General features: G+C 41.2%; 2 protein-coding genes across 2 annotated transcripts; both read left to right on the top strand.

The window, feature by feature from the left end:
* Positions 1-580: 580 nt before the first annotated feature.
* serpinf2a (serpin peptidase inhibitor, clade F (alpha-2 antiplasmin, pigment epithelium derived factor), member 2a) lies at positions 581-11130 on the top strand. Its single transcript, XM_029447595.1, is given in 10 exon segments — positions 581-665; positions 2839-2907; positions 3032-3275; positions 4080-4223; positions 4331-4373; positions 4977-5122; positions 6647-6789; positions 8590-8797; positions 10370-10710; positions 10712-11130. Coding segments are annotated over 9 exon segments (1434 nt in total). The 5' UTR covers positions 581-665; positions 2839-2853; the 3' UTR covers positions 10823-11130.
* A 591-nt stretch (positions 11131-11721) lies between these two features.
* Positions 11722-21130, top strand: serpinf1 (serpin peptidase inhibitor, clade F (alpha-2 antiplasmin, pigment epithelium derived factor), member 1). The gene is made up of 8 exons (XM_029447605.1): positions 11722-11814; positions 15538-15598; positions 16006-16201; positions 17098-17253; positions 18146-18349; positions 18436-18575; positions 19169-19379; positions 20580-21130. Exons 2-8 carry the CDS (start codon positions 15539-15541, stop codon positions 20825-20827), a joined length of 1215 nt encoding a protein of 404 aa, XP_029303465.1. The 5' UTR covers positions 11722-11814; position 15538; the 3' UTR covers positions 20828-21130.
* Positions 21131-22461: the final 1331 nt, after the last annotated feature.

Raw genomic sequence — 22461 nt, 5'->3', positions numbered from 1 at the left:
GGGCACGAAGCTGGAGGACCATTCAATGCACAAGGCAGTTTAAATGTGAAACATTGAAGTGCGAATTCACAAAGAATGGATTTTAGCCGCTTATAGCTCCATAAAATCAACCAAAGATTCCTTACCCCCACACAGCCCAACAGGAATTATCTCTTGTTTTATAACCACATTCTACCGCTGATGATTATGACAAAGGGTTACGTCATAAGTACGATAGAGATATGAAATTATACGTTAAACTTTGTCGTGATTGAGATATGTGAGAGACTTTTCATCAGCATGTTCCTTTAAGAGAGCACTGAGTATTTTGGTGTTGGACTAAAGACAGTTGACCGTCATAGTTACTAACAGACTTCTGGAAATAAACGAGTTCACTTGTTCACTCATGAGAACGTTAGGTAATGAAAAAGATGAATTCTCAGTCAGACATTCTCTGTGAACACTTCAAAGACTTTCCTGTCTCTTTATTTTTTACATACTGTAGTGACCACACACAGTCATGGTTGATTATTAACCGGTCAACAGGGGGGGCGGCAGTTGTTGAGTCCAGCCACTACGCTCTCCAGCCTCGGGAAGGTTGAACACATCTGTCTTTACTCTTATTTTAATCATCTTTTAACCCCTTTGCTTTCTCACTGTCTGCCTCCACATCAGACACAGGCCAGGTGAGTTTGCACCATCTTTGATTTTATTAAAAGCCTTTTGTGACGCGTTGGGAATCCGTGTCTGGAGAGAAATTTGATCTGCTAAACACTTTCAGTGCTGCTAAAATAATCTGTCAATTACAAAGATGACGAGATGATGCTACTCTATAGATCCAATGATACAGGTTGTGTATATGAAGCTGCAGTGGTGCTTTTATACCATTTTCAAAGGGGGGGGCAGATTGCAGCCACATGCTATTTTAGGGGTACCAAATATATTAAGCACAACTTTTACTTACCACCACCACCATGGGTTTGGTTCACAAAAAGACTAACGATACTGATGTAGTGTTAACATACATTTTATTTATCACTGCACATGAAAAATGTATAAAAATATTCGCCACAGTAAGGGCGGTCAGAGGGGGGGGGGTCCAGGCTGGGGGACTGTCTCCTGCCCCCCCCTGTGGAACCGCCTTTGTGGAGCTGAGCCTTATCTTGTAAACAGTGTTGATAGAGTCGTATAGTTCATGTGGTTCAGTGTATTCTGTGTTCTGTGAATTCAGTGTATTGCAGCTCAGCCAAAAAAGGTTCTGAAACAGTAACCTTTAGTCTGCTGGTAAACACAGCAGCAGAATCTGAAACCTCAAGTGACTCTAAAGCTGCTGGACAGATAAACTGATAGATACCATTAATATGAAAAACGGTGTCAATAGTTCCCATTCCAGCATCTGTTAATGACACTGTCTGTTAAGGGAGCAAACACTTTGGTCCAGACAAAATATCTCAGCAACAATTGGATGGATTGTCATGAAGTTTGGTTTGGTCCCACTAGGGATGTCACGAGAACTGACACTTTGGTACCACAGGTACCGTAGTATCTGGTGGTACCTTCAGGACTCAAGACTAACGGCGTCCTAGTCGTCCCGGGGACAATATAAAATATGTTTGTGACGCAGTAAACTCATTCCTGACACGTCCAGGGGTCGCACCCTATCTTTTTCCTGATAATGCCACGTTGTGAACAACAAATCCGTGTTGAAATCTGCAGTAGAGTTAGTTAACGTTAGCTGTTAGCTGTTAGCAGCCGGTGAACGGAGGTTCCATAGTTAGATTATGGTGCGTTCAGGCTCTATTCAGTAAAAATTAATTTGGGCGAAGATGTTTTCACAGCAATATAAAATATATTTATGAGCTGTTTAACTTCCGAACAAAAACCAGTATGAAGTGATAAACGAGTGTATGTTGAGGTACATGGGGTTTATTGTTTAATTTTATTATTTTACCGTGGTATCAAAATGGTATCAAGAATATCGTGACATCCTAGAGGATGAATTCTAATAACTACGGTGATTTCCTGTAGTAGTGCCAACAGGACACAATTATACCCCTCTCTAGTTCATGTAAGTAATACCCAATTTATTTAGTAATAATCCGGTCCTTATTTACAAACATTTCTCTTTACATAGGCAAGTGCTGCAGCGATCACCGCGTACATGATTGTAGTCTGCAAGTCTGGAGGATGTACATTTGGATTCAGCCATAGTATTGTTTCGTGTTACTAAATCAAATAACTTCAGAGCAGCAATGTGACCTTTGTAGGACTGAATCCCCAAAACACTCGAGCTTGGAAATACATCCTGTCTACATCATGGTTGTCAGAGTATCTTTGTGTTTAGGTGGTCATCTATGCTTGAAAAGAACCATATTCAAAAGGTTTGTTCTTGGTATTTAATTTGTTTTGTATGATTTGCTCTTTGGTTCCTGGTTCCCAAAGACAAAAATCCAATACAAGCCATGTTGAGGACAAAAGAGAATTATTTGATCAATCATTCATCATTAGACTAGAAAGGCACTTGGAGAGTGCAGGACCTCCGCCAAGGCCATGATCTACCTCACAATGTTATCAGTAGTGAAAAATGATGCGTGTATCCAACCGGTGATTCTGATCCGCTCCAAAATCTGATATCTTTTTCCTAAACCCATGCTACACCCGTCGGGCAAGTTTCATAACAATCAGGCCAGTAGTTTTTCAAAATCCTGCTGACCAACAAATCAAACCAAAAACATCTCAAGCTCCTTGGCGGAGGTAATGAAAACATGAAATGTGTTATGGTAATCATGCATAGTAATTTATGGATGCTATAAAACTGTCCTCCTTATGGTTGATGATGTCTCTCTTTGTCTGTTTCAGGCTGGTTGTTTGGAAATGAAGCTGTGTCTTCTTCTTTTCTTGCTTTGTCTCTGCTGTCTGGGACTGACTGTAAGAAGAACCTCAGTCTAGTAAACTACTTCTTTTTTAGCACTACAGGGAAATTATTTTCTGTTCATCCTTTATGTAACATTACTCTTCAGAGAATGAACCCTGTCTGTCCTCCTGTCTCTAGGAGGAGCTCAGTCCAGGAGTTCCTGATGTCTCTAAACCTGTGGATGAAGAGGAGGAGATGGAGGAGGAGGTCCTCAGCTGTGGAGGAGGGCGGGCGTTCAGCCCCGAGGACCGCAGGGCGATAGGGGGCGCCATAGAGCGACTGGGTTTACAGCTCCTGGAAAAGCTCCCTGTTGGTCCACAGCAGCCCAACGTCATCCTATCCCCTCTCAGCCTGGCGTTGGCCCTCGCTCAGCTCACCTTAGGTCAGTCAGAATTTCATTCTCATTTGTTTTATTTTTTATTACCTCAGTCTAGGACGTTATACATATAAATATCTTTTGGTTTGTTTGTCAGCGGGATTACGAGAAAACCGCTGGCCCAGTTTTCAGAAATATTGGTGGATAGGTATAGCATGGGCGAAAAAACCCCCATTAAATTTCCATCAAAGGACGACATCCACCATGTCCACAAGCAGGCCAAAGTGTGGACTGTATGCTTAGTAAGCGCCCGGCCTGTGCATGCTCCTACTTCGTTCCACACTCCAGTCCAGATGGTGGCGTATGCACCTCTAACCGTTACCAACATGAATATAATTGGTATATTAGGGAATACAAAGATAGCCAATTGGCGTTGATCTGCTGGCAAACAACATTATGTGAAGTGTGCATCGGTAAATGTGTATGCGTGGAACGTCCAACCGACGTGGACCCTCAATTGTAGAATGAATGGAATCACGTGAATGTTCGAGCCTTAACACAACCTCTCGTACACCAGGAGGCAAAAAGTCCTGTCTGAAGTTGAGCCAAGATAATCTGAGATGTCCTAAAATGGCTGAAGAGAAGATTATTTAGTTTCTGGGGGCCTCAGGGGCCGCTAGCGTGGCTAAAGATTTTTAGTATTGTGTCATATTACCTGTGCAGAAAATGTTTAGTGCCTCTACAAATATTTGCACATGTAAAGCCACATGTTGAAGGGGTTGTTGATATTAATTCCATATTTGGTCCATCAACTGTTTCTGTAGATTCTTTCGAAACACTTTTGTTCAGATTTAATGTTTTTTCACTCAGGTGCTCGCAATGAGACAGAGAAGCTGCTGCTGGAGAGCCTTCATGCCCTCAATCTGCCATGTTACCATCATATCCTGGGAGGCCTCATACCTCATTTCAGAAACACATCGCTGGAAGTGGCAGCACGCATGTACCTGCGACCAGGTGTGTGCTGATGAGTGATGAACTGGTTTTTAAGACGTTTGGTGTACGATTGGTTTTATCCAACTGTTTCTATTTTCTCTCCCTTCTTTCTTTCGTTTATCTCTCAGGGTTTGAAGTGAAGTTGTCGTTTGTTGAGGACTCTCTGGCCAGGTATCAATTACAATCAGGCCAAATACACACTAAATGCAGTTACTTTTCTTTCAAAGATGATGTAGAAGTTGAACATCCTGCACAAATTTGAAATTTATAGAGACTCAAAGAGTTTGCATGTCTAAATAAATGATAATACTAATGGTTCAGCACAAAGTTTGGACCCAAATTCAGTCAACTGAGACAAAGATTGAGGTCTTTACTCAAGCTAAAGGTTGGTAAAGAGAGGAGACTGGTCAAACAATCAGAAAACTGGCAAGTGAAGAGCATTGACTGAGAGCTAGATATACTCCGGAGCTTATGGGTGATTGGGGAACAGCTGTTGGGTTGAGGTCAAGTGATCCCTGGCTGGGAAAGCTCTCTAGTGTTGAATCCTTGTCATGTGGGGAATAGCCCAAAACAAAAGGCATGGAAATATGTTAAGTTACTGGAACTGGTGGAGAAAAGAGAAGAGGGTAGAGAAACAACTGTCATGACAATGTGCCCAGAATCTATTATATTTTTAAGATGAGAGTTTGCATTTGTAGCAATCTAAAGCAATAATGTTGTCTAAATGTTGCATGTTTGCTGCGGAAATATAAATGTGTTTTTTTGTCTCTTCAGGTACCAATCGTCCCCCGTCCCTCTGGTCTCTGTGGAGGATGTGAACCAATGGGTGGAGAACGCCACCAATGGTCACATCTCCAACTTCATGGAAAGTATTCCACACAACGTGGTGCTTATGCTCATGAACGCTGTGTACTTCAAAGGTGAACCACTCCTCCAAAGACCATTCTGTGGTGATTTATGTCAGGCTGTTTGCATTTGGTGTTCATACTTATATCTACAAAAAGTTGTGCACTATAATTAGTATAACCCACATAATCAATTTGTATGTAACCCACTTAATCATGGAGGGCCGCCTCTAAGGAAGTCAGGTCAAGTATTTTAAAAAGAGCAAGTTTCCAGTGTGAAACAACTGGTGGAGTTGGTCTAGTGGTCAAGTGGTACGGCTTCCAAAAAAAACACCATGGTTGCGAGTTCAATACCAGGCTGCCACCATTGTGCTCCTGAGCAACTTAACCCTGAGGTCCAGGGGACTGTCCCTGTAGTGAGTTCACTGTAAGTTGATCTGGATAAGAACATCTACTAAATTACCTGTAATGTAAAGATTGACATATTTTAACATACTTTTTTCATGTAAGATACGTATTTAACGAACGTCAAGTGCGTAAGTTAAGTTATGTAGCAAATGTACTTATTTGAACCCAAACCACAATCCTGACCTGAACCTAAACAAGTAGTTTTGTTGCCTGAACAGGTTCTGCATTGCAGGGACTTTCACAGGCGCACTGATCACTTGTGTTGCTGGACATGCGTAGGAAGACAAACAAAGAAAATAAGAAAATAACAATTTGTAAGATATCATACGAACTGTTGAAGATACATTGTTTATGTAGTCATACTGAAGACAGGAATAAAACTAAGACTATCTATAAAATCAAATTAAGTCCACATATAAAAACCTTTGCAACAAAGGTTAAGTGCAAGCCAGAGCTGTAGCCATTTAGTGTATTACGCAATGTTATGTTAGTAGTGTATTGTAGTTTTATGATATGAAAGCTGAATACTTTAAGTGCACTTCAAACCGTGGACATTGTGCTATGTGGTACACTATTAAGATATTTGGGAGCCAAAACACTGATCTTCATAGTGGATGCAAATTTCTTCCGTTGCATATTAGATATCAAGATCTGAGCTAAAAGGACAACATCATCTGCAAACAGTATACAGCCTAATATCAGCAGACCAGAGCAGCTCATGACACCATGTGCAGTGCTACCTTAATTCTAAATATGCAAAGTCAGAGCAAGGTGGCTCATGAATTTAGGCAGATTTTTTATTAAAGTCCGCCTCAGGACACGTTTTAAAGTACGTAAAAGTAAAAGTTATGATTAATATTTTGTTTAACATGGGTTCCCCACATAAAAAGTTGCTGGAACCACATCTACTCTTCATTGTTGAAGACTATTTATCTGTGTATGAGTCGGCATTTGCGTATTGGACAGCAACTGGCTGTTTCAAAATTGTGACGTAATTAATATAGTTTGAACGTCAGATTTCAGGGAAGTTGACAGACATTTCCCTCTTCCGTAGAGGAATGTGAAAACAGTCTCTAGTGACACACTTTGCACAGATACACGTCGAGGTCAGACATTTTAGGGAACATAAGACATTTTTGAGCTGAGGGGATCTTTAAGTTACTAATTCTTGTTCCCCGTTGTGTTTGTCAGGTGCGTGGCAGACACAGTTTGACCCCCTGGTGACCTCTAAGGGAGCGTTTTACCTCGACGACCAGAACTCGGTGTCGGTTGATATGATGAAGTCTGCCCAGTACCCTCTCCGCGTGCTGAACGATCCAGAACTGGAATCACAGGTAGCTCATGGCTATCAGTGATGGTGCCAATATGTGGAGGACAAGAATACCCTCATGGCTTCTACACACCAATGCATGATAGTTTCGGGGTTTTCCAAAGTACTTCACCTTCATTAGAAAACAAGCACGTAGGCATCCTGGGTGTCCTTATCTCTCTCTTCTGCAGGCTGATCAGATGTCCCAGTTAAATCAGGAAAGTCTGGATTTTCAGCCATTTCCCCCGGTGTCCTAACAGGAATGAAGACGGATTTAGATTTAGTTAGATTGTTTTTTATTGAGCCTTTATTTAACCAGGTTTGTCCCATTGAGATTAAAGATCTCTTTTACAAGAGAGAACTGGCCAATAATAGAAGCAACACAGATTTCCAACAATTAACATAAAAGCTTATAGATTTGAGAATCATTAAACATGATCAGATCACTTGCACACAGATGGCCTGGACTCCATACGTTTGACAATACTTTGACACGTTCAGGGTTACTATCAAATCAACTCAAATCAATGTATTTGTATAGTCCAATATCACAAATTATACATTTGTCTCAGTGTTTACAGACTGTACAGGTTACGAAACCCTCTGTCCTTAGACCCTCTGTCCTCAGACCCTCTGTCCTTAGACCATCTGTCGTTAGACCCTCTGTCTTTAGACCCTCTGTCCTTAGACCCTCTATCCTTAGACCATCTGTCCTTAGACCATCTGTCGTTAGACCCTCTGTCCTTAGACCCTCTGTCCTTAGACCATCTGTCGTTAGACCCTCTGTCTTTAGACCCTCTGTCCTTAGACCCTCTATCCTTAGACCCTCTGTCCTTAGACCATCTGTCGTTAGACCCTCTGTCCTTAGACCCTCTGTCCTTAGACCCTCTGTCCTTAGACCATCTGTCCTCAGACCCTCTGTCCTTAGACCATCTGTCGTTAGACCCTCTGTCTTTAGACCCTCTGTCCTTAGACCCTCTATCCTTAGACCCTCTGTCCTTAGACCATCTGTCTTTAGACCCTCTGTCTTTAGACCCTCTGTCCTTAGACCCTCTATCCTTAGACCCTCTGTCCTTAGACCATCTGTCTTTAGACCCTCTGTCCTCAGACCCTCTGTCCTCAGACCCTCTGTCCTTAGACCCTCTGTCCTTAGACCCTCTGTCCTTAGACCCTCTGTCCTTAGACCCTCTGTCCTTAGACCATCTGTCTTTAGACCCTCTGTCCTTAGACCCTCTGTCCTTAGACCCTCTGTCCTTAGACCCTCTGTCCTTACACCCTCTGTCCTTAGACCCTCTGTCCTTAGACCCTCTGTCCTTACACCCTCTGTCCTTAGACCCTCTGTCCTTAAACCCTCTGCCCTTATACCCTCTGTCCTTAGACCATCTGTCTTTAGACCCTCTGTCCTTAGACCCTCTGTCCTTACACCCTCTGTCCTTAGACCCTCTGCCCTTAGACCCTCTGTCCTTAGACCCTCTGTCCTTAGACCCTCTGTCCTTAGACCCTCTGTCCTTAGACCCTCTGTCCTTAGACCCTCTGTCCTTAGACCCTCTGTCCTTAGACCCTCTGTCTTTAGACCCTCGCATCGCACAAGGAAAAACTTCCTAAAAGAAACCCCATAATTAAAGGGGGAAAAATGGAAGAAACCTCAGGGAGAGCAACTGAGGAGGGATCCCTCTCCCAGGACGGACAGACGTGCAGTAGATGTTGTGTGTACAGGATAAACAAAATAGTTAAATTATGTTTTGGAGATTGTAATTTCTATTTGTTCAGAGTTGGTCCATATTAAATAATAGAAAATAAATATAAAGTCCTTCTCTCTTCCCAGGTTGCCAGTTTTCCCTTCAAGGGAAACACCAGCTTCTTGATCGTCATGCCTTTGCTGGGCAGAGGAAACGTTTCGTCTGTGCTTCCCAGACTGAACATCTCCGACCTTTACAGACGTTTACCTCGCAGGCCAACGTACATGCAGGTCAACTTACCCAAGGTGAAGCTGCAGTACCGCAAGGAGCTCCAGGAAGCGCTGACCAGCATGGGTGAGAATAGTAGCTCATAGTGCAGGGGTCGGGAACCTTTTTGGCTGGGAGAGCCATAAAAGCCAAATATTTTTTTTATGTATTTCCTTGAGAGCCATATAAATTTGAATGCAACTTTATGCGTGCATTTTTTAATATAACACGTCTCCGAGTACTAATAGCGGTATCAGTGTTTCATTGAACACGTACTCTTTTATTAAATAAACTAAACGCTTACGTTATTTATCTCATTTATGTGCACGTGTCAGTGTTTACTGCACGGGTGTCAAACTCAAGGCAATGATATCCGACCCGAGAGAAAATATCATATGTCTGTCATAACTGGCCCGCTGGTTTTGGTAATTAAATCAATGCATGGCACAACCACGGGAAAAGACATTTGAGGAAGTATCTAAATGTATGAATGGAATGAAAGTTTTTGGAAAGCAAAGGGAAACACACCACAGATCTCTGGGACGATGTGAGCTGGACTGTTTGTGCGACATAACGAAGCATCTCACTGTTAAATCTGCAGCTTCAGTGTGATCAGACATGTATGATGCAGTGAGAGCCGGCTGCCTGTGGGAGACTCTGATGCAGCAGGACACTTTGGTCACTACGTGTTTCCAAACATCTCCCCCGCTGTGTTCCCGACAGCATTCTGCTGATCAACTGAGACTTTGCAGCTCAGATATTTAAAGTGAACTGCTCAGCAACCCGTCTGCAGTTGACTTAAATATGTTCCATATCTTTTTGCACTTTATCCAATATGTGTATCCTGTTCAATACATGTGGACCGTGTTTGGCCCTCTCTGTGACTGAGTTTGACCCCCCCGGTCTACTGCTTGCTTTGTGCAGTTTCTCCTCTGCTCGGTTTCACGAAGGTCGGGGCTCCGCCCCCTACACACACGTGTGAACACACCTTAACCTACAGCCAGAGACAGGGTGGAGGAAAGAGAGGGGAGAACTAAAAACAAATCTGCTGCTAAATGTTTTACTTTAAAATGACTTTAATTATTTATTACTTGTTAATCATGTTAAAAAATGTCAGTTCAAAATTGTCTGCGAGCCATATCGTGTCATCGAAAGAGCCATATATGGCTCGTGAGCCATAGGTTCCCGACCCCTGTCATAGTGAGACAGAAGGGATGTCTGGAAGACACAACGTAGATACATTATACAGACATATGGTTTCTTTAGAGTGAATCTGCTGGGGAGTGATGTAACAATGCTCTGCGAAACAGAGGTGTGAGTAAATCATACGTGTGCAAGTCTCAAGTCTTAACCATCAAGTCACAAGTCAAGTCATATACAAATTATGCTGATCGACCGCAATTCATGATCGGCCAGCAGGTCTAACGGTACCTCCGCCTCTCTCCCCACCGCTCTGCAGAAGGACAAGCTGACTAGCTAACTAGCCCGCCATCTATCCGTCACCGGAGCTGCGTCCGCTCTCTTCCCCGTGATCTGCGACCAAACCACCACAACTAACAACAATCGCCATTGCTGCTTGGAAATATGACGTGTTGTATCCTGACACATCAAGCTGTACACTGACTCCCTCTTCTTCTCTCTCTCTGGTTCTTCTATCAGGCCTCGGATCTCTGTTTTCAGGTCCGAACCTTTCTGGGATTTCCGACCAGCCTCTGAGGGTGATGGCTGTCCGCCACGCCAGCACCATAGAGCTCAGCGAGGAAGGCGTGGAGGCGTCCGCCACCACCGCTGTGACCTCCATGCGCTCCGTCTCCCTCTTCTCCGTCAACTCCCCCTTCCTCTTCGCCCTCGTTGATGACGCCTCCCTGACCCCCCTCTTCATGGGCATCGTGACTAACCCCAACCCCGACAACGACCCCATGCTTAATGATGATCCCGGCAGCAACAGCACCATGAGCGACCAACCTGCGATGGAGAACGTCAGGAAAGGAGACTTAAATAGCGATACACAACAACAGGCCATGCAACGAGATGGAGCCGGCGGAGGGCAGTCACATGATGTCGTGTAGCGCCCCCGCTGGTGAGAGGGAGCAGCTGCAGAAGAAGAAGTAACAGAGACGAAAAAACTGCTCCAAATCAGACGACTCTGCGCCTGCATGAAGTTTAGACTTTAAGGAATAGTTCGACACTTTTTGTAAATACAGTAAAGTGTATTTAAATTGTCAAACTTTTCCTATAAAGTTCAGATGTGCAGCAGACGATCGACACTTTGGTTTTGTTGTTCAACATTGAAAAATACGAATGTACTGAAAATATATGTATGGCGCAAATGAATATTTGTGTAATCTCACTACATAATTTAAGAAGATTAATTATGTTTTATGATATTTGTCAGGTTTCTGATGTCATAATAATGTCAAAATACAATGTTTATAAAAACACAATATTATTTCAACAATATGTGTAATATGATGTTCAAGCTTTTTCTTGTTCTTTGCAGATGTCTGTGTGATGATTTTAATTTGATATTCAGTCACAGAAAATAAAATGTTGACACACAAGAAGTGTATTTGTGTTGTGGGAATGAGACTTTTTCTGGATTTTTTCTGATTTCGGAGCTCCTCTCACACGTGCTTATGATCTGGCACCTGCTCCGTTATTAATAGAGACTGAACACAGCAACATAAATAAGAGTCCACGCAGCAGGTCTCAGACACAGACTCTCCCTTCTAGTGGATCACAAGAGATGATTGAGAGATTATTTGTGTATGAATCTAGACATTGTTGACACTGGCTGGCTTCTCCGGTGTTAATTAATTAAGCTTTAGATTCTCGGGGCTCATTAATGAGTTCTTTGATTACTATAATTAAAATGCTTGAGAGACTAAATAACTAAAATATTATATATATTTTGATGTACATCATTCTGGATTTCTCGTCTTCTGTCTTTTATTAGTTTCTCTCACCTTAAATCAGCACCTTCTGTCTGTGTTGCGCGCCCCCGGCGTCAGCAGCGGGGACGCGCGCGGCTGTGTGCGCAGACTCGTCTCATCTGCAGAGAAAGAAAGTCTGAGCGACGTAGACCGTCCAGGAGCAGAGGAGAGGTGAGTGCGCTTTGTGTGCGCTTTTACGCACAACTTTTTACTTTTGACTGCAGTTTGCGGGGGGGGGCAGTATTATTTACTGATAATTTAGTGCTGCAGGATGTCGGAGCAGAGCTGCAGCTTTGACCGAAAGCGTCGGAAATCAGGCAGAAATAAATGTTTGTTGAACCTGCAGACAATTCAGAGATCTTCGTCTCATGATTTTAACATTTTGGCATAAAGAAAACCTTCACAGCTTCCGAGCTTCATGATATAAGTTTTATAATTATTTAAACTCGCAGAAATATGTTGATTATGTTCCCGTTTGAACATTTCTCAGCTTCTCACTGTACAGTTTATATAACAGCAGGGTCAGAACACTGACATTAAACTAACAGTGTGTGTCGTTTAAACATTTAATAAAACACACTAGAATAATATATTTGAAGATATTATGATTGACTTTCTTCTTCTTCTGGAGGAGCGGGGTACCAAGTTAAAGCTGCAGATGGAGTTTGTTTGCAGCTGCAGGTTATTTGGGGTTAGTGTGACGACTCTGGTGCCAAGAACATTTCTGTGGAATAATTTTGGACTTGTTACCGAGACTTAAAAAAAAAACCCAGATGTGATTTCAGAGAGTTGACGAGCAGCCAATGAGAAACATTCCTGTGAGTTTCAGAGACGAGTCCCTGCAGAACTGTGCAGGACGGGACCAGGCCTCACACTCCAAACACACACACACACACACACACACACACACACACACACACACACACACACACACACACACACACACACACACACACGAAGAGAAGCTGCAAATACTTTAAAGACTCTTGTTCAGGCTCGATGTGCATCCAGCTCTCACTCTGAGCAGGTCAACAACATTCACTTATCTGCAAATCAACTTGGATGATAGAATCAAAAGTGGATTTAAAATAAAAAAAGAATAATTAGTGTTTAAATTCAACACTGGATCAACTAAAAAAAGATAATTTCTGCCCAGTTCTTCATGTATTAAAATAAATATTACAACATATGAAGAAAGACTGAACACTGAAAAGAGAGTTGATGTTTTATAAGTTTAGAAAACAGAGAAAATAACTGAAGAAACTGCAGCTCTGTGTGTGTGTGTGTGTGTGTGTGTGTGTGTGTGTGTGTGTGTGTGTGTGTGTGTGTGTGTGTGTGTGTGTGTGGTTTGAGGTTCAGATGACAGACTTGAGAACCAGGTCCAGATGTGCGCAGAGGAACAAAAGAAACCTTTGAGTTTGACAGTTTGAGACACGATGTGTGTTTGAAATCATGAAACTTTGACCGTCATTATCTTTGAATGTGAAACAGTTTCACGATGTTTCTCATGGTTTGTGCTAGATGTGCTTACACTTCTCAGTATATCACCACTAAGGGTGGGTATCCAACATATTGTGGATTCATTCTCTGTTCACAATGTTCCTGAGACCAAAAACAGTCAAAAGAGAAAATATTTGATGTGAACATTACGCAGATGTTGCAGGTTTTTGGAATATTTAGGTGTAAGGTGTCGTAACGGCGCTAACATTAGAATGAGCAGGTTGTTCTATTTCAGCCTTTCAGAGGTCAACATCTTTTCTCTGCCCCTCATATAACAATCACATAAAACTAATCTGCATTCTCATAATCCAGGGAAACATTTTTTTCCTGGATTATGGTCACAGTTTTAAACACGTGGTGAACGTTGTAAATTACAACAAAACAAAGACGAGGCAAGTTATGTTTAGGAAACAACTTTACTTTATGTTTAGGGAACAACTTTACTTTATGTTTAGGGAACAACTTTACTTTATGTTTAGGGAACAACTTTATTTATGTTTAGGAAACAACTTTACTTTATGTTTAGGAAACAACTTTACTTTATGTTTAGGAAACAACTTTACTTTATGTTTAGGGAACAACTTTACTTTATGTTTAGGAAACAACTTTACTTTATGTTTAGGGAACAACTTTACTTTATGTTTAGGAAACAACTTTACTTTATGTTTAGGGAACAACTTTACTTTATGTTTAGGAAACAACTTTACTTTATGTTGAGGGAACAACTTTACTTTATGTTTAGGAAACAACTTTACTTTATGTTTAGGGAACAACTTTACTTTATGTTTAGGAAACAACTTTACTTTATGTTTAGGAAACAACTTTACTTTATGTTTAGGAAACAACTTTACTTTATGTTTAGGGAACAACTTTACTTTATGTTTAGGAAACAACTTTACTTTATGTTTAGGGAACAACTTTACTTTATGTTTAGGAAACAACTTTACTTTATGTTTAGGGAACAACTTTACTTTATGTTTAGGAAACAACTTTACTTTATGTTTAGGGAACAACTTTACTTTATGTTTAGGGAACAACATTATTTATGTTTAGGGAACAACTTTACTTTATGTTTAGGAAACAACTTTACTTTATGTTTAGGGAACAACTTTACTTTATGTTTAGGGAACAACATTATTTATGTTTAGGGAACAACATTACTTTATGTTTAGGGAACAACTTTACTTTATGTTGAGGGAACAACTTTACTTTATGTTGAGGGAACAACTTTACTTTATGTTTAGGAAACAACTTTACTTTATGTTTAGGGAACAACTTTACTTTATGTTTAGGGAACAACTTTACTTTATGTTTAGGAAACAACTTTACTTTATGTTTAGGGAACAACATTATTTATGTTTAGGGAACAACTTTACTTTATGTTTAGGAAACAACTTTACTTTATGTTTAGGGAACAACTTTACTTTATGTTTAGGGAACAACTTTACTTTATGTTTAGGGAACAACTTTACTTTATGTTTAGGGAACAACTTTACTTTATGTTTAGGGAACAACTTTATTTATGTTTAGGGAACAACTTTACTTTATGTTTAGGGAACAACTTTACTTTATGTTTAGGGAACAACTTTACTTTATGTTTAGGGAACAACTTTACTTTATGTTTAGGAAACAACTTTACTTTATGTTTAGGGAACAACTTTACTTTATGTTTAGGGAACAACTTTACTTTATGTTTAGGGAACAACTTTACTTTATGTTTAGGGAACAACTTTACTTTATGTTTAGGGAACAACTTTACTTTATGTTTAGGGAACAACATTACTTTATGTTTAGGGAACAACTTTACTTTATGTTTAGGAAACAACTTTACTTTATGTTTAGGAACAACTTTACTTTATGTTTAGGGAACAACATTACTTTATGTTTAGGGAACAACTTTACTTTATGTTTAGGAAACAACTTTACTTTATGTTTAGGAAACAACTTTACTTTATGTTTAGGAAACAACTTTACTTTATGTTTAGGGAACAACTTTACTTTATGTTTAGGAACAACTTTACTTTATGTTTAGGGAACAACTTTACTTTATGTTTAGGGAACAACTTTACTGTATGTTTAGGAAACAACTTTACTTTATGTTTAGGGAAACAACTTTACTTTATGTTTAGGGAACAACTTTACTTTATGTTTAGGGAACAACTTTACTTTATGTTTAGGGAACAACTTTACTTTATGTTTAGGGAACAACTTTACTTTATGTTTAGGGAACATGATTATTTGTTTAGGTTTAGTAAAGAACATGGTTTGGTTTGTTATGTAACTTAAATGAACTCAATGTTGTTCATTTTCAGATACCAGGCCTCTCTGTCCCTTCACTGGTAAATATATCACCTCCATCATCCTCATGTGTTCATGTCTCTGTCTGTCTTTCAGGATGAAGAGAACAACTTTCCTGCTGGTGTTCGGAGTCATCCTGAGCTTCTCTCAGGCTCAGGTATTACTTTTCCACATGTCAGGACTTTTTATAGAATATTTTGGCACATTAGATGGTGTTATTTTGTCATGTGCAGACTCAAACCAGCGATGTGTCAGTCCGTCTCTTACATACACATACAGTATATGATTGATTTCTTTATTTTTCCAGCATGCACACAGTGCCCAACCCTCATGGGTGTACAGGACACCTAAGACACAGCTGCAGTGGTCAAACATTTCATTACATCACATAATTACAGGTTATTATACTACACTAAATATTGTGCCTTCTCTCCTAAGCTTGGCAGATCAAATCTGCTACAAAAGCAAAACTCAATCAACAAGGCAACCAGTACGACTTATGTCCTTGTAGAGCTCACACAACAAACAAAGTCATAAATCCGTCTGGCTTAATTTGTGTTCCAGTTGGACACAGGAGGCGAGGAGACGGGTGGAGAGGAGGAACATGTGGAGCTTTTCACCACACCGGCGACTAAGATGGGCGCCGCCACCTCGGACTTTGGTTACAACCTGTTCCGCGCTCTGGCGAGCCAAGAAGCCGCAACCAACGTCTTTCTGGCCCCCATCAGTGTGTCTGCAGCGCTGACGCAGCTCTCCATGGGTGAAGGCACAAACACACAACAAACTAAACCCAAACTGCTGCTTTGGCTTTGACCGTCACGGTGTGTACGGACTCGTCGGACAAACTGGTTGAAAATAATTTCAGTTTTGTTTGCTGCTCCCAGAAAACACCATCATGGTCAGAGGTGTCACATGATCCATTTTGTGGATAGACACCAAGATTACCATTGGTTTTCATAATTACTGCACATTACACATCTGCACAAGATAAATATTTCAGTCTAAGCTAAGTCTGATAGCTAGCCAATTTCTTCCAGCCAAACTCGATGCCTAAGGGCAATATTTTAACTTTAAAAAGCTGTTTCTCTTTAGCACATACTGTAGGTTAGAGCAGCAGGAGGAGTACCTGCAGATGATGCAGAATAATGTATGGGTAAAAATATATAAGATTTGTTTAAATAACCAGAGCAACAGAAAAAACTAGAAAATTAAATAATAAATGGTGTCCATTTTTTATTTTCCATTTTATTTTCTACCAGCATGATTTTAATCAATAATTTAATAAACACTCTGTAAGAGAAGTAAATATCGGTCGCTTACTTTATCACATGGGGTTTCCAGATATGCTTAAAGTAAAACAAGTCAAAATATTCTCAAAATAAGATTATTATCATTATATTTGGATGAGAATGTTGCTCTGCTGCATGTGCTAATATGTTAGCCTTGTTGTAACCTCTCTGTTTCAAAAATACAAATAACTGCAGTTTTATTAGTAATGTTTAATATTTAGCAGTAGGATTTACATATTAGACCCCATTCCTCACTCTGCCTGAGCCAGGAAACAAACAGAAAGTGTTTGAAGAATTCACTTAAATATATGCCAGAAACGTTCCAGAATATGTCCCCTCACTGAACAGGATCCCGTCTGTCCCCCAGGAGGGTCTGAGCAAGCTCAAAGGCAGCTGTTCAGGGCCCTGAGGTACCACACCCTGCAGGACCCTCAGCTACACAACACCCTGAAAGACCTGCTGGCCTCGGTCAGGACACCCGGAAAAGGCCTGAGTACTGCTGCACGCATCTACCTGTCACGACGTGAGTTCATGCAGGGTGACGAGATGTAAACATCAGGGATCCACATGTTATTCTGTCTTTTCTACTACAACAAACTTTTTTCAAACTAAAACCAGCCTTGTATTTACATTGTTATCTACTGCAGATGGATGAAGAATCATGTTAAAGTTTTAATGCAAAATGTAAAGCTTCAGCTTTTGTCAGGGGGTCGAATATTTTCAACTGACGCATCGGTTCTGAGAAGCCGTCATTGGAAACTGTTTGGAAAAGGGCAGGCACTTTCAAAGCTAGAGAGCATCTTGCAAAATCCAAATTGGGCCAGGAGCGTCAAATGGGAGGCCAATTGCCCATTCGCCCCCCTTGCTTGGACCACACCCATCTTCAAACTCAACCTTCATTTCGATCTCAACAACAAACCTGTAAGGTTTTGTGAATGCAACTTGCACGGTTTGGACGCTATCACGCTAACAAAATCTGTACATAGAGACACAAACTTACAAAATACAATTGCCGTGCAAGGTCAACACATTTTTGTTGGAGGTCCAGAATTGGTGTGTGTTTGAAAGAAACTTGTTGGTTCGTGTCGCCCAACGAAGGAAAGCCTTCATGGATATTCTGAATAGCAACACTGTAAGGCAGTCATAGAGGGGGTATAATAACTTTTCTACATTAAAATGTCTAAATGCATCTCAACCTATAATATATCATTTGTTTAGTTGTAGACATACGGTACATATTTGAACTCTGTTTTAATGCTGATTGCTTTTTTCATCAAAGTCTTACAGAAAATTAAATCTTAGTCAATTTAATCTTTTTTAGTCCCTTATTTTCCCTTCAAAGTCCCAATTAAATAAAATAAAATAAAATTTAATTAAATAAAATTTAATTTAATGTCAATTTTGTCTGTTTTTAGGACTTCGTCCTAAGCAGGACTTCTTCGGGCTCGTCGAGCAGCAGTATGGAGTTCGTCCCAAGGCACTGTCGGGAGGACCCAAAGATGTGACAGAAATCAACAACTGGGTGTCTCAGGAGACCGGCGGGAAGGTACAGCGCCTCCTGACCAAGCCCCTCCCCCGAAACTCTGGAGTGAACACTGTGAGTGCCGCCTACTTTAAAGGTATGTCAAATGCCCCCAAGGAAATTGGATCGAATATTCAGTATCCAGATTTGGATGCATGAACATAGTTTTCTGCCTATAAACAGGGAAGTGGGTGACTCGGTTCGGTCAAAGTGGAGCAATGGAGAACTTCCAAGTGGACGGTGGGGTACCTGTCCGCATTCCCATGATGCAACAGGATAACTATCCCGTGAAGATGGGTGCGGACTCAGATTTGAGCTGCACGGTGAGTGTTTAATACTCTGATTATGCAAAACAGGGTTGCACAACAAAATGTAGCTGTAGCTTAGTCCATTGTGTTATAACATGACAAAAAAGAACCAAACAAAAACCATAGTAGTAATAGTGCATTTTCTGAATTTGCAACACGAGGAATGTAAACAAACAAAAACAATGGTGAATTCTCAGCAGATAAGATGACCAGCATCTTTAACATTTAAACATTCAACATCAGGGAAACATTGTCGACAATGACATTTGAACACTAAGCATCATTGATATAAAAACAGCCTCCCTGTTCCATCGTAGGAGTCCCGTCATCAGGATGTGACCTTTTTAAATTAGTACATAATAAACAATGTTTCGACTCATACAAAGATAATGCCTCACAATCATCACTTATGACCCACTAGAAGAGTAGGGGAGGAGGGGCCAACTTTAAATCAAACCTTACAAACCTTAACTGGGAAATCTTACTAATTTTGCTTTTAAACTACAACAAAATGTAGTAAAATTGGTTTAAACTTTATTACCCAACACTATCCAGCCTACTTCAGCCCACTGTATGAGATCTCACCTGAACGTTTTCTCCTCTTCCAGATCGTTCAGATCCAGATGCAGGACGACGTCAGCATGTTTGTCTTCCTGCCCGATGAGGTGACCTCCAACATGACGCTGCTGGAGGAAAGTCTGACCGCCGAGTTCGTCCAGGACCTCTCCATGACGCTGCTTCCTGCCCAGGTGTTCCTCTCCCTGCCCGCCCTGAGGCTCAGCTACTCCACAGACCTGCTACCGCTGCTCAGCGACCTGGGTGAGTCCAAGCAGAGGCCTGCAGCCTTTTACGTGGATTTTCAACAAATACAGATGCAAACACCAATATTGCACAAATATGTTACGTTTGTATTCATATGTTTATATTACAAGTGAGAAGTTTGAATTGTGTGAGATACCTACAGGCAGAAAACTGTGTTCATGCATCCTCAGCTGTAAACACGTGACACCTTTAATGTAGGCGACATTTACAGTGTTCAGTCCCGAGTTTCACGCCAAACTCGGAAACTCATCTACTCACTAGTCTGCCTTTAGAGCCTCGTTTTGTTTGTACTCACGCTCTTGCAAACTATTCTATCTCAAACTTTCCAACTTGTCGATTTATCAAATGATAGTACATTGACACAGCTATGACCACTATCTAGATCAGGTCACACTAATGCTTGATTTATCTGTGAGGGTCGTGAGTGTCTGACGTCACACCATCAGAAACTCCACTTTGTGGGGGGTAACATGTGGGGGGTTTTCACCTCATGGTGCACATCCAATATTTATGAACTAGGTGGAGAAAATGGAGAACTTTGAGGAACTGCTGGTGGAAACCCGCAAGCAGTTTAAAAGATCCAAAAGTTTCCTCGTCAGCTCATGTCCGTGTGACCATATGTGCGGAAAGTTTAGCCGAGCCTTAAGAGGAAAAGCTTTTTTGTAGAAAGTTAAATGCGCAAATTCAAATTACAAGTTTAGTGGTGGTGACGTTGAAGTCATGCGACCGTGGTGTAGTTCGTTTATAGCCTTACGTTAGGTTTTTACTTCTGAAGATTGTGTTTACACTTAAAAAATCCTTGGACGAACGCTTTCACTCGTGGGTATGATGCTCCCCGATTTCAAACAGACCAACATGGCGGATGGTTTATTCTCCCCAAAACGGGTTTCTGAAAACATTAGAGGTGAGAAATAAGCCTTGAATCTGTCTTCACTTAAGATTGATAACAGTCCGTTTTAAAGCTTTTTGTAAGTTTTCGCACTCGACGCCCCTGATTTTCATAAAGTAGTTTAAACCTCAGATTTATGCAAATGAGCAATGTGACGCCTTGTCTCTCGAAACACATCGGGCACTACCAGAATGCATTGCATGGCTGCTTGCATAGACAACGAATGGGAAGTGTGGGAAGAGCGGGTCCTGTAGTACCGTTACTGCAGTTACTTTTCATCATGTTTCTTCCTCCTTCCCTCCCTGCAGGTCTCTCTGATTGGCTAGCGGACACCGACCTGGACAAGATCTCGACTCAGTCCGCCAAGCTGGCAAGCCTCAATCACAAGGTCGCCATGGAGACAGTGCCCGAGGGGAACCAGTACCCAAGCGCCGCCTCATCGGCTCACCTGTCCTACCGAGTGGACCGCCCCTTCCTCTACCTGATCCGGGACGAGTCGTCGGGGGCGCTGCTCTTCATCGGCAGGGTGGTCAACCCCAAGGACCTGATGATATAACACACACACACACACACACACACACACACACACACACACACACACACACACACACACACACACACACTCTTAGCAGGTCCTAGGAGGGATTTCAGTTTGCTTTGCGTTTCTGGTCGCAGATATTTGATTTTGCTTTAGTTTTGCGTTCTTTCCTTCACGATGAAACTTGTTAGCGTGGTCAAGTTAATCCGACAGGATAAATTAACACACTGACAATAATCTGAGTTTACCAAAGTTTTTTTTTTTTTAAGAAATCAAATGTTTTCATTTGTGCTAAAAGAAATAAACGACAATGAAAGGAAACACGTGTCTGTGGTTTGTCTGAACTTTTCATTTTGACATCCTCACAATTAGTTATTAAAGAGTTTTCTTCCAAGACTAAGATTATACGATGAGGAGACGTCTTTAAACACAAACTGTGATGATTTTAACATCCAATATTTTTGACAAAAGGCTAAAACTTAGACTTTTACGTTGACAAAAAAGAGGAGAGGACTCCATGACTCCAAGGTAACCATGACAACAACAGAACGCATCTGATATTTTGGCTAAAATGTTAAATTTAATGAATAAAACGGTTTTCGTTGTCTAAAACTAAGAAAACAGTTTTCCGTCCTGAACCCCCAATAATCCCAAATATCAGACTGCAGAGAGAGTTTGTGCTTCAGGCAAAATGTAAAGAGTGAAATGTAGAAACAGAAGCAGCTGCTGTCTGAGCGTTTCCACATGTGAAACACGCATTCCCCAAAAACACGTCCTGCAGGATGGGCTCCGTGCTGCAGGACGGGCTCCGTGCTGCAGGACGGGCTCCGTGCTGCAGGACGGGCTCCGTGCTTCAGGACGGGCTCCGTGCTGCAGGACGGGCTCCGTGCTGCAGGACGGGTTCTGTCCTGCAGGACGGGCTCCGTGCTTCAGGACGGGCTCCGTGCTGCAGGACGGGTTCTGTCCTGCAGGACGGGCTCTGTGCTGCAGCTCGACACCGAAAACAGAAATACTTTCCAATTGTTTCTTTTGACGCTTACAAGTTTAGACTTTCTGTATTTTATTGTCTTATCTTTGTCTCGCTGCAAAAATCAAATGTCTGCACAAACTTTTCAAATGCATCCCGTGTGTGTGTATATATGTGTGTGTGTGTGTGTATATATGTGTGTGTGTGTGTGTGTTGCACACATGTGGTCTTGATTTTCCACACTCACAGATTCCTGAGTTTCTTTAACGCTGCCCAGAAGAGAGTGAGAGGAAAACTGGAGCTGGAAGCTTTCAGAGGAACATAAAACTGAAGTCTCTGTGTCCTGTAATACTTTTACTAAGCAGTCCAGGAAGTATTCAGATCCTTCAATACCAAGACGTAGAACTACTCCACAAGGAGAAGTACACACATATTATCAGCAGAACGTACTTACAGAATGCAAAGTAAACTTAAAACTAAAACCCTCGTGACATTAAGAAGCTATGCACAATATAAAGTACTAAATACAAACTGGAAGTACTCGGTCGGGTTAAAAACGTAAAATATTTAAGAAAATGTAATTTAAGGTAAAAGTCTAATTAATAAAAATACATTAAAATCATTTTAAGAAAAGCAGCAAATGTTCTCACTTGTGAAGCTGGAAACGTTCTAAATAACTTTATTA

The sequence above is a fragment of the Cottoperca gobio genome, chromosome 14 (assembly GCF_900634415.1).
Source record: "Cottoperca gobio chromosome 14, fCotGob3.1, whole genome shotgun sequence".
In the NCBI taxonomy this organism is placed as follows: Eukaryota; Metazoa; Chordata; class Actinopteri; order Perciformes; family Bovichtidae; genus Cottoperca; species Cottoperca gobio.
This window is presented reverse-complemented; position numbering and strand designations above follow the sequence as displayed.

What these genes read in the sequence shown, in the direction of transcription:
- serpinf1 (XM_029447605.1), top strand. Translation starts at nt 15,539, where the DNA reads ATGAAGAGAACAACTTTCCTGCTGGTGTTCGGAGTCATCCTGAGCTTC. An exon ending in ACGCATCTACCTGTCACGAC is followed by an intron (nt 17,254 to 18,145) that starts GTGAGTTCATGC and finishes GTCTGTTTTTAG; the next exon opens with GACTTCGTCCTAAGCAGGAC. An exon ending in ACTCAGATTTGAGCTGCACG is followed by an intron (nt 18,576 to 19,168) that starts GTGAGTGTTTAA and finishes CTCCTCTTCCAG; the next exon opens with ATCGTTCAGATCCAGATGCA.